At 47.1% G+C, this 19,199-nt stretch overlaps 1 protein-coding gene across 1 annotated transcript in view; it reads right to left on the reverse strand.

The window, feature by feature from the left end:
- Positions 1 to 16,534, reverse strand: part of LOC134944706 (myosin-IIIb-like) — a 65,075-nt gene extending 48,541 nt beyond the window's left edge. Inside the window, exons 1-2 of the mRNA XM_063933504.1 lie at positions 16,360 to 16,534; positions 9,718 to 9,852 (exon numbers count right to left, since the gene is read on the reverse strand). Coding sequence (XP_063789574.1) covers positions 9,718 to 9,852; positions 16,360 to 16,506 — 282 coding nt within the window. The 5' untranslated portion in view covers positions 16,507 to 16,534. The remainder of the gene's footprint in view (positions 1 to 9,717; positions 9,853 to 16,359) is intronic.
- Positions 16,535 to 19,199: the final 2,665 nt, after the last annotated feature.

The following is a 19,199-nucleotide window of genomic DNA, read 5'->3' on the forward strand; positions in this document are numbered from 1 at the left end:
TTCTTCAAATGAAGAGAAGAAATAGGACACGAGGACATGCACTGAGACTGGAGGGGGGGAGGTTCAGGGGAAATTTGAGGAAAAGTTACTTCACAGAAAGGGTAGTGGACAAGTGGAATAGCCTCCCATCAGAGGTGGTAGAGGTTAAGACAGTAGAGCAATTTAAACATGCATGGGATAGACATAAGGATATCCTTACAAAGAAATAAGGATCAAATAAGATAATAATATTTTAGGTAAAATATGGGCCCTCATTCCGAGTTGTTCGCTCGCAAGGCGATTTCAGCAGAGTTACACACGCTAAGCCGCCGCCTACTGGGAGTGAATCTAAACTTCTTAAATGTGCGACCGATGTATGCGCATTTTTGCGATCAAAAACGAGTTAGCAGTTTCTGAGTAACTCCAGACTTACTCTGCCTGTGCGATCAGTTCAGTGCTTTTCGGTCCCGGCTGACGTCAGAAACACACCCAGCGTTCGGCCAAGCACTCCCACCGTTTCTCCAGACACGCCTGCGTTTTTTCCGGAAACGGTAGCGTTTTCAGCCACACGCCCATAAAACGCCATACATCCACCCAGTAACACCCATTTCCTGTCAATCACAATGCGATCGCCGGAGCGATGAAAAAGCCGTGAGTAAAATTACTTTCTTCATAGTAAAGTTACTTGGCGCATGCGCAGTGCGAACATTACGCATGCGCACTAAGAGAATTCTCACTGCGATGCGATGAAAAATACCGAGCGAACAACTCGGAATGAGGGCCTTGGTTAAAAAAAAAAAAGGGCAGACTAGATGGGCCAAGTGGTTCTTATTTGCTGTCAAATTCTATGTTTCCCACCCAAACCCTCCACGGTGGTGCCTAACACTAACCACCCCTCCCGTACGGCCTAAACTTAGCCCCCCACCCCCCACAGCGTAAACCTAACACCACCATTCCCCCACCCCCCGCCCATGGCTTACCGCTCCCCAGCCCGGCAAATCCTCAAGATCCCGGCGCCGGGATAGTGATCAATGTTGGGATCCCAGTGCCAGCATTCTGAGTAGTGTCGGGATTCCGGCATCAGTATTTCGACCGCCGGGATCCTGATGGGATCCCGAATATTAATGCTGGCTGTTGACCTGATCCATGAGTGCACAAGTTAATGTCTGCCATCCAGGGTAAACCCCAAACTCTGTCAACTACAGCAAGTGGAACTGAAGGGTGGCCAACAAGATGATCTTGTGGGAAAGTTGTCATATAAATGGCTAGTCACAGCTTTTGTCCAATCATGGAATGCCTTTTCCATAGCTAACACCTTTCTCCCACCCTTAAAATTTCACCAGAGCTATAAATGCCCAAGCGGACAATGGGGGTCATTCCGAGTTGATCACACGCTGGCAGTTTTTAGCAGATGTGCAAACGCATAGTCGCCACCCATGGGGAGTGTAGTTTTGCTTTGCAGTTTCAGAGTAGGTATGTGCAGTTTCAGAGTAGGTATGAACCTACTCAGCCCTTGCGATCACTTCAGTCTTTTTGGTGCCGGAATTGACGTCACACACCCGCCCTCCAAACGCCCGGACACGCCTGCATTTCCCCTACCACTCCCAGAAAACGGTCAGTTGCCACCCATAAACACCCTCTTTCTGTCAATCTTCTTGCGATCGGCTGTGTGTATGGATTCTTCGTTAAATCCATAGCTCAGCAACGATCAGCATTGTACCCATACGACGCGCGTGCGCATTGCGGTGCATACGCATGCTCAGTAGAGACCTGATCGCAACGCAGCGAAAATCGGCAGCATGCGAACAACTCGGAATGACCCCCTATGACAGTTGAACCAAACCTTAACGCAGTTAACAACCTTATCTAAAATACAGACAAATACACAGATGTGGGTGTATACTTACTAAAGGTCGATTGTGGTCCATGTTGGTCGATTTCATATCAGTTTCAGTTTTGCTCTTAATCGATGTTGGGCTTCCAGGGTTAAAACACACATTTACTAGCAGATGATTTTTTATATACATTTTTAAATGTTAGTACAGTAGATGTGTGTTTTAACCCTGGAATCCCAACATTGAGTAAGATCGATTTACCTTTAGGTGATGTTTACCCCGTGGCGTTTAGAAAATGCTAGTTGGCCTTTTATATTTTTTGAATAACAATAATGGTGGCGACCAAAGAAAAACAGCAGCTGACAGAGGTCAGTGTCTACCATTAGATGACAACTGAAACTTACAGGGCCAATTGCCAATTAGCACAAGTACATAGGTGATAATCACCCCATCATTATCATCAAGACCCAGTAATAAAACCAAGGCCTCTGATCCCAGCAGGAACACTCAGCAGAGGTACTCTACTGTATATAATAGGGGGAGGGATGGGGGTGGGGAAGTTACCTATTAACTCACTGACCCCTTGGCTGCAGATCTTTCCCACTAACACGCCCCCCGCCCCCCAAAAAAAGAAAAAAGGAAGACAAATGGAAAACATTTGTAAAGGGAGGGAAAATGCTAAAAGAGATCATTTCCGGGCTCAACACATTCTAAGAGCACAATACTAGACCCCTAATCCCACCTCTAACACTAAATATTGGCTAACACACTAAAAACCTTGGGAAGATATATGATCCGGTGATATTGGATGGAGGGGGGGGGGGGGGGGGGAGGAGGTATCAGCACACGTTAATTGCACTCAGCAGAGGTTACTATTCCCAATCATAATCCACGTGGATGGTAAACCAAACAAAAATGTAAACAGATGTGGAAACCTCCAAAAAAACTTATGTCGACCAAATGTGTATCAACCATTGCCATGTCAACCTTTTGAACATGTCAACCTTCTGTCCTGTCTACCTTTTACCTGTTAATCTTTTGACCCTGTCGACCTTGCTATTCCACTTGTTCACTCATTTTGTTGATTATGTTTTTAATTTTTTTTACTCAAACGGAAACACATTTCTAATCTGTTATAATTATTACATGTTATTTTTTGCCACTGTTTTTATTAACCCTCTCTTGCTTGAAAGCCAAAATAAAAACTACCTCTAAGTACAGTGATCTTCTGTTCATAAAGCAATCCGCACCACATAAACATAAAGCAAGTGACACAATTACTTCTCAGGGAACGTCTAGCAACTCTGTTTTAACAAGAATCCCAATAGCATTAAGGATTTTGCTTTTTCACGGCTCATTACTAGGGGGATGTGTAGTCAATGGGGTAATGAAGCAAGGAACAGAGTGTTACATAAATAATGTTATTGCAGTTTAAAAATATCCAAAAATGATTGCACGTGCACACCTTAAAAAAGAGCTATTTAGCCAGAGCTCTCTTGCCGGCTGGCTGCGGCCTTCATGGTCTTGGTCAAAGTAGCTGAGAGCAAAAAAGTTTACATGGTAATAGATGGGTCTGCTGCTCTGATCATCTATTTTCAGTTAATGAGGGAATGGCAACTGCAGCCAAACACTTCCCTCTGCTCCAACAATGCTGTACGCCAGTGAGCGCCATAGGGGAATGGAGGGTGAAGGACAGCGTGCTGTTCTGTATGCTATTAGCAGAAAATAAATAAGAAAAACTTCTGTAAATTAATTGTTAATATGATAAATTATGTATGGACCCCAAATAGGTTAATTGGAGCATGGGTGATCTCTCTCAGAATTGTACCATAAGTCCAAATGTAGACGGTTCCTGTGGATATCTGCAAACTGCGCATGCGCTTCAGAAAGCAATCACAGACTGTACTTGTACTGTACCGTGCAAACACGTTGCAACGGAACATTGCAGACATCACCCATAATTCACCCCTAACTGAATTGATTCCACTAACTAAATAAACAGAGGTGTTTTGATAATCAAGGGGAATATAAGGATAACAAATCTATATATAAGCAATTTGCTAACCCTCCCATCTCTCCCCGGGTGCCTTACAAGGAACACTACAACAAGTCACCTTAAAGCAATACTAAAATTATTGAGGAGAGCTATCTGTATTGTCTCCTCCACTGCAGGGTTCCGGGACTACGTCCCATAGCTAGGAGATGCGCTAACATCACAGCAACCTCCAACCCAATGCACTACTGCTCATGTGTGGCTTATCTGCACATTGTTTTCCTTCATCCTCCATCAGGCAAGGAACGTGCCCCTGCTGACTGCAGACATATAAGGTGAGCACATCCGTGGACCTAGTAAGTGTGTCATGTATAGTGATGTGGGAATTTGTAGTGGTGAGAGGATGTGGGAGTTTTGAACTATGGATAGACGCTGACAATAGGTCCACACCATATGGTCTACAGGGTTAAAAGGTCGACAGGGTCAAAAGATTAACAGGTAAAAGGTAGACAGGTCAGAAGGTTGACATGTTCAAAAGGTCAACATGGCAATGCTAGTACTGCTGTGTTGCCAGTGCGCTAGGCACCACAGACATTTTACTGCCACCACTGAGTGTGCAGGTGTGTGTCTAAGGGGTCTATTTACTAAGCCCTGAAAAGTGATAAAAAGGAAGGAGACAAAGTACCACACAATCAGCTCCTAACTAACATGTCACAGGCTGGGTTTAAAAAATGACAGTTAGGAGCTGACTGGCTGGTACTTTATTTTCACCTACTTTACCTCCATCCACGGCTTAGTAAATAGAACTCTAAGTTACTGAACACCACCTTTGTTATTCCGTTCCTGGCTTGACCTGTTACCTGTCCCTGGTTGCTATGAAGAAGCTGCCCATACCAACCAATAAGCTTCTGTCACTTTATAGACTGTGCTAAATCAACGATTAAAAGGTGATAAGACTGTGCTAGATAAATGATAGCTAGAATCTGATTGGTTGCTATGGGAAACCTCCACTTTATCTGTCTCAAAGGCTTCATACATCTCCCCTATTGTGAGAATCTTCCCCTCAAGCAAGCTGAGCACTGGCATAGGAGACTTCCGCTGCAGGAGAAGTGTCAGGGTGCTCATGCAGCACCCAGCCAGTATGCTAGTAGGTGTGGTCATTATACCCAGATCCTTCTTTCCCCTCTCACACACTGAGAAAGGGGAGCTTTGGGCATAATCATTGCAGACAGCAAGAATATATATATATATATATATATATATATATATATATATAATCTCCTATATATTAGCCCAAGTCTGTGACTCTGTGCCTGGCCGTAATGCTGGGCGGAGTCACAGGCCTGGGCGGAGTCACTTGCTTCTGACCAGTTCCCAGGTGGACAGCCACACAATCCAGCCACCATCATCAGAGGGCACCATCACTGGACGGACACCCCACCGTCCACGGTACCACACACACCACCCCATACACCCCTCCCTTGGTTTTCCCGCAACACACAGCCACCCACACCCCTAATGACACCCGCAACTCACCGCACCGAAGCCTCTTCCCCAACAACCTGCCAACTTGCTCCCACTGACACCCACACCACCCCAGGCTGCCTCCGCAACCCCCCTCCACAGCACTCACCTCCAGCCGCACACATCGGCCCCTGGTTGGGAGCCGCAAGACACCCGCACCACCCCTGGCTGCCTCCGCAACCCCCATCCCCAGCACCCGCCTCCAGCCACACACATCATACGCCGGACGAAAGCCGCAAGACACCCGCTCCACAGCCGCCCTCCGCAACCCCCCGCCCCAGCTCCTACCTCCAGCCACACACATCATCCTCTGCACGGCACCCACCCGCACACTGCACCACCCCAGCTTGCACACACAACCCCCCCTCCCCAGCACCTGCCTCCAGCCGCACACATCATGCAGCGGACGGAAGCCGCCCGCACCCCGCACCACCACAGCACCCCAGGCTGCCTCCGCAACCCCCCTCCCCAACACCCGCCTTCAGCCACACACATTGGCCGCTGCACGACACCCACCCGCACCCCCACAGCCTGCACACACAACCCCCCCTCCCCAGCACCTACCTCCAGCCACACACATCGGCCGCTGCACGGCACCCACCCGCACCCCGCACCACCACAGCCTGCACACACAACCCCCCCTCCTCAGCACCTACCTCCAGCCACACACATCGGCCGCTGTACGGCACCCACTCGCACCACGCAACCCCACAGCCTGCACACACAACCCCCCCTCCCCAACCCCCGCCTCCAGCCACACACATCGGCCGCTGCACGGCACCCACCCGCACCCCGCACCACCACAGCCTGCACGTACAACCCCCCCTCCCCAGCACCTACCTCCAGCCACACACATCGGCCGCTGTACGGCACCCACCCACACCCCGCACCCCCACAGCCTGCACACACAGCCCCCCCTCCCCAGCACCTACCTCCAGCCACACACATCGGCCGCTGTACGGCACCCACCCGCACCCCGTACCCCCACAGCCTGCACACACAACCCCCCCTCCCCAACACCCGCCTCCAGCCACACACATCGGCCGCTGCACGGCACCCACCCGCACCGCGCACCACCACAGCCTGCACACACAACCCCCCCTCCCCAGCACCTACCTCCAGCCACACACATCGGCTGCTGCACGGCACCCACTCGCACCCCGCACCCCCACAGCCTGCACATACAACCCCCCCTCCCCAACACCTACCTCCAGCCACACACATCGGCCGCTGTACAGCACCCAACCGCATCCCCACAGCCTGCACACACAACCCCCCCCCCCCTCCCCAGCACCTACCTCCAGCCACACACATTGGCCGGTGCATGGCACCCACTCGCACCCCGCACCCCCACAGCCTGCATATACAACCCCTCCTCCCCAGCACCTACCTCCAGCCACACACATCGGCCGCTGTACGGCACCCACCCGCACCCCCACAGCCTGCACACACAACCCTCCCTCCCCAACACCCACCTCCAGCCACACACATCGGCCGCTGCACGGCACCCACCCGCACCCCGCACCACCAAAGCCTGTACATACAACCCCCCCTCCCCAGCACCTACCTCCAGCCACACACATCGGCCGCTGCATGGCACCCACTCGCACCCCGCACCCCCACAGCCTGCACATACAACCCCTCCTCCCCAGCACCTACCTCCAGCCACACACATCGGCCGCTGTACGGCACCCACCCGCACCCCGCACCCCCACAGCCTGCACACACAACCCTCCCTCCCCAACACCCGCCTGTACGGCACCCACCATAGCCTGCACATACAACCCCCCCTCCCCAGCACCTACCTCCAGCCACACACATCGGCCGCTGCACGGCACCCACTCGCACCCCGCACCCCCACAGCCTGCACATACAACCCCTCCTCCCCAGCACCTACCTCCAGCCACACACATCGGCCGCTGTACGGCACCCACCCGCACCCCCACAGCCTGCACACAGAACCCTCCCTCCCCAACACCCACCTCCAGCCACACACATCGGCCGCTGCACGGCACCCACCCGCACCCCGCACCACCACAGCCTGTACATACAACCCCCCCTCCCCAGCACCTACCTCCAGCCACACACATCGGCCGCTGCATGGCACCCACTCGCACCCCGCACCCCCACAGCCTGCACATACAACCCCTCCTCCCCAGCACCTACCTCCAGCCACACACATCGGCCGCTGTACGGCACCCACCCGCACCCCGCACCCCCACAGCCTGCACACACAACCCTCCCTCCCCAACACCCGCCTGTACGGCACCCACCATAGCCTGCACATACAACCCCCCCTCCCCAGCACCTACCTCCGGCCACACACATCGGCCGCTGCACGGCACCCACTCGCACCCCGCACCCCCACAGCCTGCACATACAACCCCCCCTCCCCAGCACCTACCTCCAGCCACACACATCGGCCGCTGTACGGCACCCACCCGCACCCCCACAGCCTGCACACACAACCCCCCCCCCCCCTCCCCAACACCCGCCTCCAGCCACACACATCGGCCGCTGCACGGCACCCACCCGCACCCCGCACCACCACAGCCTGCACACACAACCCCCCCTCCCCAGCACCTACCTCCAGCCACACACATCAGCCGCTGCACGGCACCCACCCGTACCCCGCACCACCACAGCCTGCACAAACAACCCCCCCTCCCCAGCTCCCACATGTACACGCTGGCCAGGAGCCACATGCTGCTCTGGATTGGAGCAACACATTACTGGACATGCCGCCCACCATAGCCACATGCCGATTTACCAGCCTCCGCAGTCTGCTGCCCCCAAACCCCAATACAAACATGTAACTTACCCTCCCCCCCTCCCCTGCCACCCCCACAACCACAGACCACACACCTCACACAATGTGTACAGCCACCGCAGGCAGACACTCACTATCAGCACACACTGCTACCACTTCTACCTTACACACACACACACCACACTCTTCCCCCTTCTTCCCCCCCCCCCACCTCTTCACACACAACACCTTACCCATCTTGACTACACCACCAGCCAAGACCCACCACTCCTGCACCCATCACTCTCATACCAGCTCTACCAGCCTCCGCTGTCTACTGCCCCCAAACCCCTGTACTGCATGTGACTTACTCCCACCCCTCAACAACGCACCACAAAAAACACACAATATGTACACCCACCTCAGGTAAACACTCACAATCAGCACACACTGCTACCACTTCTGCCGTACACACACACACCTACTCACCCTCCACACTCTTTCCCCTTCCCCCTTCTCCCCCCCTCCTCACACACAATACCTTACCCATATTGACTACACCACCACCCAATAACCACCACGCCTGCACCCATCACCCTCAGAACATCTCTACCAGCCTCCGATGTCTGCTGACCCCCCCCCCCCCAACCCCAACAACTGACCACACAGATCACACAATATGTACACCCATCACAACCAAACACTCACTATCAGCACACACACTCTGCTACCACTTCTACCATACACACGCACACTCACCCTCCACACTCTTCCCCCTTCTCCCCCACCCTCCTCACACAAAACACCTTACCCATCTTGACTTCACCACCACCCACGACCCACAACTCCTGCACCCATCAACCTCAGGCCAGCATCCGCTGTCTACTGCCCCCAAACCCCTCTACTGCATGTTGCTTACCCTACCCCCCCCCCAACAACGGAACCCAACCATCACACAATATGTACACCCACCTCAGGCAAACACTCACTATCAGCACACACACACTGCTACCACTTCTACCTTACACACTCACCCTCCACACTCTTCCCCCTTCCACGATCTCCACCCCTCTCCTCACACAAAACACCTTACCCATCTTGCCTACACCACTACCCAATACCCACCACTCATGCACCCATCACCCTCAGACCATCTCTACCAGCCTCCGCTGTCTGCTGCCCCCAAACCCACGTCAAAGTACACATTACAAAAACCCAGCTCCTAGGTGACGGCTGACACTTTTTGAAAAATGTCATTCAATTATGTCATTTCCACCTACATTCTCTACATCGTACCCTGCATACACTCACAACACCCTACACACCATTCACCATCACATTCCCTTTTGCCATGCAAGATTTAACCAACACCAAAAGCCACATTCCACCACAATACATTATATAACTACTATTCTACACCTTCACCTTTATGTAGGGGTTACGGGGGCGAAGCCCCTTACGACGGTGTGAAGAGCGCCCCATAGGGCGCGATGAATCACCTAGTTCTTTTATATAACTTCCAGAAAGCAGGAAAAAGATACAACGCTGAATCTGTCCCAGTCTGGGACCTTCTCTACTACAGTGTAGAGCCAGAAGTTGGCCACCCATATATATCCATAATGTGCATGCTCACTCACCTCTAGAACGAGCCAGAGTTGACCTCCAACATACTGATCTGCTTTGTAAAACATCCCATAAAACATAACAACATTCGGATGATTTGGAAGTGACTTCAGAATGTTATACTCTGCCTCGATCTCTTCATCAACATCCTAAAATAAAAGCACAGGAAACTTCATAGAATCGTATCAGCTGATGTCTCAGCAAAAAGATTTAATTTACTTATGAATGGTTTTGTTTAAATACTTTAACATTAGAGAGAAGGAAACATGAGAATAGCACATTCATAGGGAACATGACTGTCTCACTCTCAAGAGACAGCTGTTTTGTCTATTAAAACGCTTTTTTATACTATATTTCTATACTATATACTGTATTATAAAGGGTATCCGTTCACATGGTCGACCATGTTATGGTCGACAGTCATTAGGTCGACCACTATTGGTCGACATTGACATGGTCGACATGGACACATGGTCGACACATGAAAATGGTCGACACATGAAAAGGTCGACATGAGTTTTTTAACTTTTTTTTCTTTTGGGGAACTGTTCCATACTTTACGATCCACATGGACTACGATTGGAACGGTAAAGTGTGCCGAGCGAAGCGGTAGCGGAGCGAAGGCACCATGCCCGAAGCATGGTGAGCGAAGCGAGCCATGCGAGGGGACGCGGTGCACTAATTGGGGTTCCCAGTCACTTTACGCAAAAAACGACACCAAAAAAAGTAAAAAAACTCATGTCGACCTTTTCATATATCGACCTTTCATGTGTCGACCATGTGTCCATGTCGACCATGTCAATGTCGACCAATAGTGGTCGACCTAATGACTGTCGACCATAACATGGTCGACCATTCATACCGGAACCATTATAAAGTGACTATTTACATTTGTCAGTTACACCTTACATAATACCCAGTAGCGGATCTTGCCACGGGCAAGCAGGACTTTTGCCCGGGGCGCCGCCTTCCGGAGGGCGCCGGCGCCATCCGGAGGGCGCCGCACCATGGCAAGATCCGCTACTGTGCCCCCCGCTGTAAAGGGAACTAGACGCTACCCGTCTAGTTTCCCTTCGTGGAGAGGACCTTTGCTGTGCGGTGCGCGATGACATCATCATGCACCGCACAGCATTGTGGGACTGGCACAGACGCTAGGGGTCATAATTGACCTCTAGTGTCTATGCTGTGCTATGGGAGAGACGTCATGTCGTCTCTCCCATAGATCCGAGGAGAGGAGCGGCGCCGACGGAGGTCTGCAGCGGTCAGGAATCAGGAGCGGGGATAGTTTTTTTTTTTTTTTTTCAGCGGCGCTATTCTACAGGGGGCACAAATGGCGGCGTAACTGACCAGGTCCCTGTAGGAAGCCACGCCCCTATTTTTTGCCCAGGGCGCCACAAGGGCTAGAACTGGCCTTGATAATTCCACATGTTTTCTAAAGTCAATCCCACACCCATAGTCAACTGGTTCACAAACAAAAAAAGAACAAAACACGTACAGCGCCATCATTGCTTTTGCTGGATCTCCTGATAAGACCTTAGGCTCACGTATGTTAAAAACTCCCACCTCCTTCTACCCTCCTCACATTCATACTAATTAGTCATCTGTAGAGAAGGTACCATAATTAACATAATTCACCATAAATAACATGGGCTGTTCTGGCAAATCCTTCAGTCCCCTGATGCGTTTTGAGTCCAGATTGGACTCTTTATCAAAGATGTTACTTTTTTATAGTTTATAGCTGGGGGGGGGGGGAACAAATGTATCTTCACCCCCCCCCCCCCCCCCACCCCCCACCAAAGTAATTTAATTCAATGATGTTAACTAAAACAGATTATATTTCTTATATCTTGAAGTTGTTCCGCCATCAGACAGGTTTAATGATGCATATATATTACATAATTTGAAATTAATTTGTTGACATCTCATTTCAAGCACATATGAAAATTACTTTTCAAATATTTCCCTTTTTTTCTGAAGGTTGAAAATTGAAATCTGTCAGAAAATGACAAAGTAATGTATCATTACACACCGCATGAAGTACTTGTTGCTGTGTCTCTATGTGAATAGATCCAAGTTATTACCCTAATATATTGCTATGATACAGGACTTGTATATTGTGACATAATAGAAAATAAATACAAATCATTTATACATTAAACAGTCACATTGCTTTAGTATTTGAAACACAGAAAAAAAAATCCTTGTATACACACTGACGTATCGGGAGGTCAACTCAATGTCACTCCCTGGACGTCTGTGGACAGACAATATCTCAGGCGCACCAGTATACTAATTCAAGTAAATATTGCCCTAATCACAATTACGGAAAAAGAACCAAATTTTGTACCTATTGCCACTTATTAAAAAACAAGCTGCTCCCACTTACGGCTAGAAGTATACCATACAACAATCACAAATAAATTATAAAGAGAGCGCTAAACACCTGCTGTGTCTATAAATTAATTGTGCAAACAAGGAAAGGTACTTATAATATTTTTTGCATAGTATAAAATTTATTACACATAAAAAGTTAAATATTATAATCTTTCACGACTGTTGCATTCATCTCGGATTCACATAAAAATAAAAACTAGATATTGTAATCTTAACAATTTTCATATATATTCACGGATTCACATAAATGGGAACACTCAGAGAGCTAGATGGTCACTGAAGTATTTCAATGTCCCAGAGTTTAATTAGAGGAATATCGTGAACCAACATCTTGGCAAAAAATCTCCACCTATACCTTGGTGAGAAGCTCCCTTAAAAGTATTAATGAGGAGAAGCTGATCGGCGTGCAGCCACAGCGGAGAGTTGTTTTCTCACCCCCCTAATTGGAAGCTCTGAGGTCAGTACGTGAAGCTGCTACCACTCCGGGAATACGCGACTACGGCAGAGATACACCGAGCGGCGCGCAGCCGCAGCCGGGCACTGCGTTTCCCGGAGCATAACATCTGAAACCCTGCTGCTGGGGAGGTGAGCAACAATATTTCATGATATTCCTCTAATTAAACTCTGGGACATTGAAATACTTCATGAGCCATAATTGACTGATTCCATTAATCAAAAATTCAGTACTTGAATCAGATCCTGGATTTAATAACGATACAAAATTACTAACCATGGTTATGTGATATAAAACAAAAATTCGTTACTAGGAGTGGCAACGTATGTATTTCATTTGGGTTGGAGACCAAGGACTGTCCCAATAGCTATTCACAGTGACCATCTAGCTTTCTGAGTGTTCCCATTTATGTGAATCCATGAATATATATGAAAATTGTTAAGATTACAATATCTAGTTTTTATTTTTATGTGAATCCGAGATGAATGCAACAGTCGTGAAAGATTATAATATTTAACTTTTTATGTGTAATAAATTTTATACTATGCAAAAAATATTATAAGTACCTTTCCTTGTTTGCACAATTAATTTATAGACACAGCAGGTGTTTAGCGCTCTCTTTATAATTTATTTATTAGTATTTGAAACAACATGCACATTATATGTGGGTATATGTATGTATTTAAAAGAAAATAAATTCTTCTCAAACTTTTAGTACTATCTAGTATCACTCGAAGTCAGTAGTGGACAATGGGGGGGGGGGGGGGCGGGGCGGGGGCGGTATTCGATTAGCTCCAACAATTTAGAAGCTATCCAATTCACCCCCCTGTATATTCAATTGCGGGCAGTTTTCAACAGTTTTTAAGGCATTTTCGCCAATGCCTATCCCCTTCTTTTTTTAGTGAAAAGGCAATGGGGAAAAATGCCTCAAAATTCGTGAAAGCAGCCCGCGTTTTCGCTGGCACTGGTGCAAAAACATGTGGATTCTCCGATCCACATGTTTTTGACTCCTGCTGAATTTTTTGCCTAGGTGAAAAAAAATGGCCTGCTATTGATTAAAGGCCAATCCACATTCGCCCTAAAAAATAGTGGAAAGTGCAGTTTTTTCGCCTAGTCAAAAAAAACGCCCTACTTGGATACCACTTTAAGAGAGGTGGGGGCATGTGTGCAGCCTCCGTGTAGGCCCCCTACTCTTTACGGGGCGCGTTGTGCCAGAGTCTACTGTGCAAGCGTGGGTCTCCGGAAACATATTGCAGGGTCAGTGGCACAGTAATTTCACATCAGTGATTTAGGTTCTTCTTCCTACATATAATAGACTCCTAAATGTGCCAGAATGTTTTTTAGCATTTTATTGCAATTTATTTTACACAGTAGCTGGACAGGGGTCTTATTATAGAGAGACACTAAAATATCATGCAAGATTACATATCAGTTTGTATAGCAATATAAGATGACCACGTGAATGGTCTACATTGATGCACTGCTCCAGAGACACCACAGAGGCAAAGCCAGGCAAAGCCAGAACACAAGCTGCAAGATATTGACACTTTACATTTATCACTGCTTCTGACTCTTCACTGTTGTATAACTACAAACACACAGCATATCCTATCTAAGGGCAAGCTGGAACTTGTAGTTCCAAAATACCTGGAGAGCCATAGGTTTCACTGATTAATAGCCACAAAAAAATACTTCAAGTGGAACTACCAACATATTAATTGTACCTAAAACCAATTTACAAGCTAGTCATACACTACAGCCACCAATGAAGGTGGTGATGGGGAGTGGGGCACCAAGCTAGAGATTCTAACTAATTACCAATCTCAGCAGAAAAGACCTTTCTGTAATGCCAAGTCTACTCTCATGAATGGGAGCACTGTACATCAATTTTATATGGTCCATTAAGATTATTTTTCAAATATCCATAAAGACACAATATACAGTCAGGTCCATAAATATTGGGACATCGACACAATTCTCATATTTTGGGCTCTATACACCACCACAATTGAAATAAAACAAACAAGATGTGCTTTAACTGCAGACTTTCCGCTTAATTTGAGGGTATTTACATCCAAATCAGGTGAACGGTGTAGGAATTACAACGACCGAAAGTAATGGGACAAACTGAACAATCCTAAATCAAACTTTCACTTTTTAATACTTTGTTGCAAATCCTTTCCAGTCAATTACAGCCTGAAATCTGGAACTCATAGACATCATCAGACGCTGGGTTTCATCCCTGGTGATGCTCTGCCAGGCCTCTACTGCAAATGTCTTCAGTTCCTGCTTGTTTTATGGGCATTTTCCCTTCAGTTTTGTCTTCATCAAGTGAAATGCATGCTCAATCGGATTCAGGTCAGGTGATTGACTTGGCCATTGCATAACATTCCACTTATTTGCCTTAAAAAACTCTTTGGTTGCTTTCGCAGTATGCTTCGGGTTATTGTCCATCTGCACTGTGAAGCGCCGTCCAATGAGTTCTGAAGCATTTGACTGAATATGAGCAGATAATATTGCCCGAAACACTTCAGAATTCATCCTGCTGCTTTTGTCAGCAGTCACATTATCAATAAATACAAGGGAACCAGTTTCATTGGCAGCCATACATGCCCACGCCATGACACTACCACCACCATGATTCACTGATTAGGTGGTATGTTTTGGATCATGAGCAGTTCCTTTCCTTCTCCATACTCTTCTCTTCCCATCACTCTGGTACAAGTTGATCTTCATCATCTGTCCATAGGATGTTGTTCCAGAACTGTAAAGGCTTTTTTAGATGTTGTTTGGCAAACTCTAATCTGGACTTCCTGTTTTTGTGGCTCACCAATGGTGTACATCTTGTGGTGAACCCTCTATATTCACTCTTGTGAAGTCTTCTCTTGATTGTTGACTTTGACACATATACACCTACTTCCTGGAGAGTGTTCTTGATCTGGGTAACTGTTGTGAAGGGGTTTTTCTTCACCAGGGAAATAATTCTTCTGTTATCCACCACAATAGTTTTCCGTGGTCTTCCTCGTCTTTTGGTGTTGCTGAGCTCTCCGTGCATTCTTTCTTTTTAAGAATTTTCCAAGCAGCTGATTTGGCCACACCTAATGTTTTTGCTATCTCTCTGATGGATTTGTTTTGATTTTTCAGCCTAATGATGGCTTGCTTCCCTGCTAGTGGCAGCTCTTTGGATCTCATATTGAGAGTTGACAGTAACAGATTCCAAATGCAAATGTCACACCTGGAATAAACTCCAGACTCCAGACCTTTTACCTGCTTAATTTATGATGAAATAACGAGGTAATAGCCCACTCCTGTCCATGAAATTACTTTTGAGTCGATTGTTCCATTACTTTTGGTCCCTTAAACAGTGGGAGGCACAAATAGAAACTGTTGTAATTCCTACACCGTTCACCTGATTTGGATGTAAATACCCTCAAATTAAAGCAGAAAGTCTTCAGTTAAAGCACATCTTTTTGCTTCATTTCAAATCCATTGTGGTGGTGTATAGAGCCCAAAATATGAGAATTGTGTCGATGTCCCAATATTTATGGACCTTACTGTATATTGGTGACCAAACTGGACAGATGCGCCCATCCGATGGAGCGGCTGATTGGTCACATGGTATGGCGTTGCCAGGGATTGGCCAATGACTGTACAGAAACTACTGAAAACTGAACAGATTAAATAATCCCTGGACATCTCAAGGGTTTAGGGAGCCTTGGTCCTATGTATAAGAAACCTTGTTAACCATTTGCAGGTAGCTAAAGTAATGCTAACTCTAGGAGAGGAAATAAAGCCAAGTTAAACTTACACTGATTGGATCCAAGATCTTCACTGCTGCCAGGCTGCCATCTTTTTTATTGTTGACTTTGTAAACTTTTCCATATGTCCCTTTGCCTATAGTATCAATAATTACCCATGTGTCAGAGGGGTCATCCAGAGACTCGAGTCCAATCATATTTGGATTATAAGGGAATAATCCAAACAGAGACTTCCTAAAAAAAAATATATATATATATTAGTTAGACTTTAATTATTATGAATAGTAGTAGTAGTAGTAGTAGTAGTAATACTAAGTTTAATGAAAATTCAGTGTTATAGTATACTGTAATGTGGAGAATTCATCTGCGCCAATATTCCCTATTCTGCTATTCTGAACCGGCGATCCGATGATCAGTGATCCTTTGGGAAATCAGGAAAAAACATGTTAAACATTCATGACTCGATGATTCCAACCATCGCAATTGGGGAATCGAGCTTGTCCAACATGTTGGATTGCTCCGACCCCCAACCCTGGCAGAACAGAGGATTGCCCTGATAGAGGCTAGATGTATGGACCCCTTTAAGCAAATGTTTATTATTGTAAATATTTTTTGTTATATGTGTTAGATTTTACATAGATAGCAGGCACTTTTATTTATGCCTAAAGTTAAATAGACCGGGGGACATTTATAAAAACTGGTGCTAAAAGGTAGCATTGACCATAGCATTCAGTTAGCTACTATTTATCATTATATTTTTACTGCAGTTTGCAAAGTGTAGAAAGTTAAGCATGGAATCGGCAACACCGCTATTGTCACAATGGGCTGAAGTTGAGAATCCAAAAGCTGGGCGTTCGTCGTTGGAGTAGCAGTGGAAGAAGGGAGGAACTGGGGAGGCCGGATGTCGTTCCTTTTCATATAACTCAAGGTTCTAGGATGAGTAACTGAAGAACAGAACTTAAGGGCTAGGCTACAATACTCTGGAAGGAACTGTAAGAATGTTCTCTGAAGAGACGTGGCTGAAGAACCTAGAAGACCACTGCTGAAGACTGAATGATGATGAGACTTGAATGAAGGACACTGGATATCACTATTGAAGAATGAATGCTGCAGTGGCGTGACTGAAAAACACTGGATATTACTGTTGAAAAATGAATGCTGCGGTAGCGTGACAGAAGAACAATGGATTTAACGGTTGAAGAATGATTGCTGCAGAGGCGTGACTGAAGAACACTGGATATAACTGTCGAAGAATGAATTCTGCAGAGGCGTGACTGAAGAACACTTGATATAACTGTTAAAGAATGAATGCTGCAGGGGCGTGACTGAAGAACACTGGATATAACTGTTAATGAATGCTGCAGAGGCGTGACTGAAGAACACTGGATATTGCTGTTTCGAAGACTGAGGAATGGATGCTGAATAGACATGGCTAGGAGGCACTGTGGATGACTGGGGAGCCTCTCTTCAGTCGCAAGGCATCCGGGGTGCCGTCCGGAGGGCGGACAGCTGCAGACTGCGGAACTGAGAAGCCACCGACAGAAGTGCAGGGGAAACTGACAAACAGGCTTGCACAGCGGAGTTGGAGACCCTTTGGATCACGTAAAACCACAGGGAATTCATGAGGGAGCTCAGAGCTGGAGTTTCTGCTCAAGGCAGTAACATAAAGCACTGGCAGCTTGCAAGAATGGACTGACCCCTTTTTGTAAGAGGAAGCTACCTTCCATTGGACTGAGCACTCCACAGTGGACACAGAGAACTTTGGTCTTCAACATGGCAGCTACCAGTGCTGCAGACACACAGGAGCACGCCCCTTACCCAACAGTTTCACCGTCTCCCACACTCCAGCAGCCGCACTGTCACCGCTGTGCCTCACCGCGGTCAAACAGCAGTGCCAGCAGATGGACAGGCAAGCCCCGGACACTGGCCCCAGAGGTAAGCCCACGGCGCCTGACAATTATTATTCATTTGCTCTAGTTTTGATAAGTTGTCCTTTAATTAAACTCACTGTGCCAGGTAGGATGAAAAATTATTTCTACCTGGGGTGCCACCAATCTGTGCGACATTGGCAGATGGTGTGTATGAGCAGAACGAACATTGAGAAGCCACAATCATGGAAAATCCAATGTGTGATTGGCCATCAAGTTCCAATCAGCTGAAAACACAATCCTTGGCGCCATTATCTATTTAGTTGTAGAAACACACGAGATTCACTGAAATCTCAACTAGTGTATTTGTTACAAAGCGATGATTGCGCAAAATAAAAGGTTTTTGGTTATTGTCATTAGCACCATTATCTATTTGATTGTGTAAATACCAATACAAGCGGCTACCAAAACTCTGGTCCAACAAAAGAGAAGATCTTTAAACAATTTAAATATTGAAATCTGATTTACAAAAAAAAAAGTTTAACCATCTAATTCAGCAACTTAAGGACAAAAAAACTGATGACTTGCCCCATAGTAATTTGCACTGTGGAATATTGACAAAGAAGAATATTCTTGTCTTTGTGGAACATGTTGTAGTATATTGTCTGACTGTGTCGTGCGGCTGGTGATTTAACACCCAAGAGTCTGTTAATCATGGATATATATCCCTGTCTTCTCTGCATTTCAACAATATAAATAGTACATTAGCACAAACCTATATATTAATATTATGGCGTGCCGTTGAGTTCCCACGATGCTGTGTGGACTCACTGTCACCAGAGGTTACATGCTTAGGCTTATGGTATACAGATACAGTTACCTACATAGATCAGTACGGGATGCGGTGACATGACCGACGATCGGGATCCTGGCGGTCAGAATGCCGACGTCGGTGTCCCGATCGCATACAATGCCGACCTATGTTAAGCTGCTTTGTATACACAAATAAGAGAATCTAATGG

The sequence above is a fragment of the Pseudophryne corroboree genome, chromosome 7, assembly GCF_028390025.1.
Source record: "Pseudophryne corroboree isolate aPseCor3 chromosome 7, aPseCor3.hap2, whole genome shotgun sequence".
NCBI lineage: Eukaryota > Metazoa > Chordata > Amphibia > Anura > Myobatrachidae > Pseudophryne > Pseudophryne corroboree.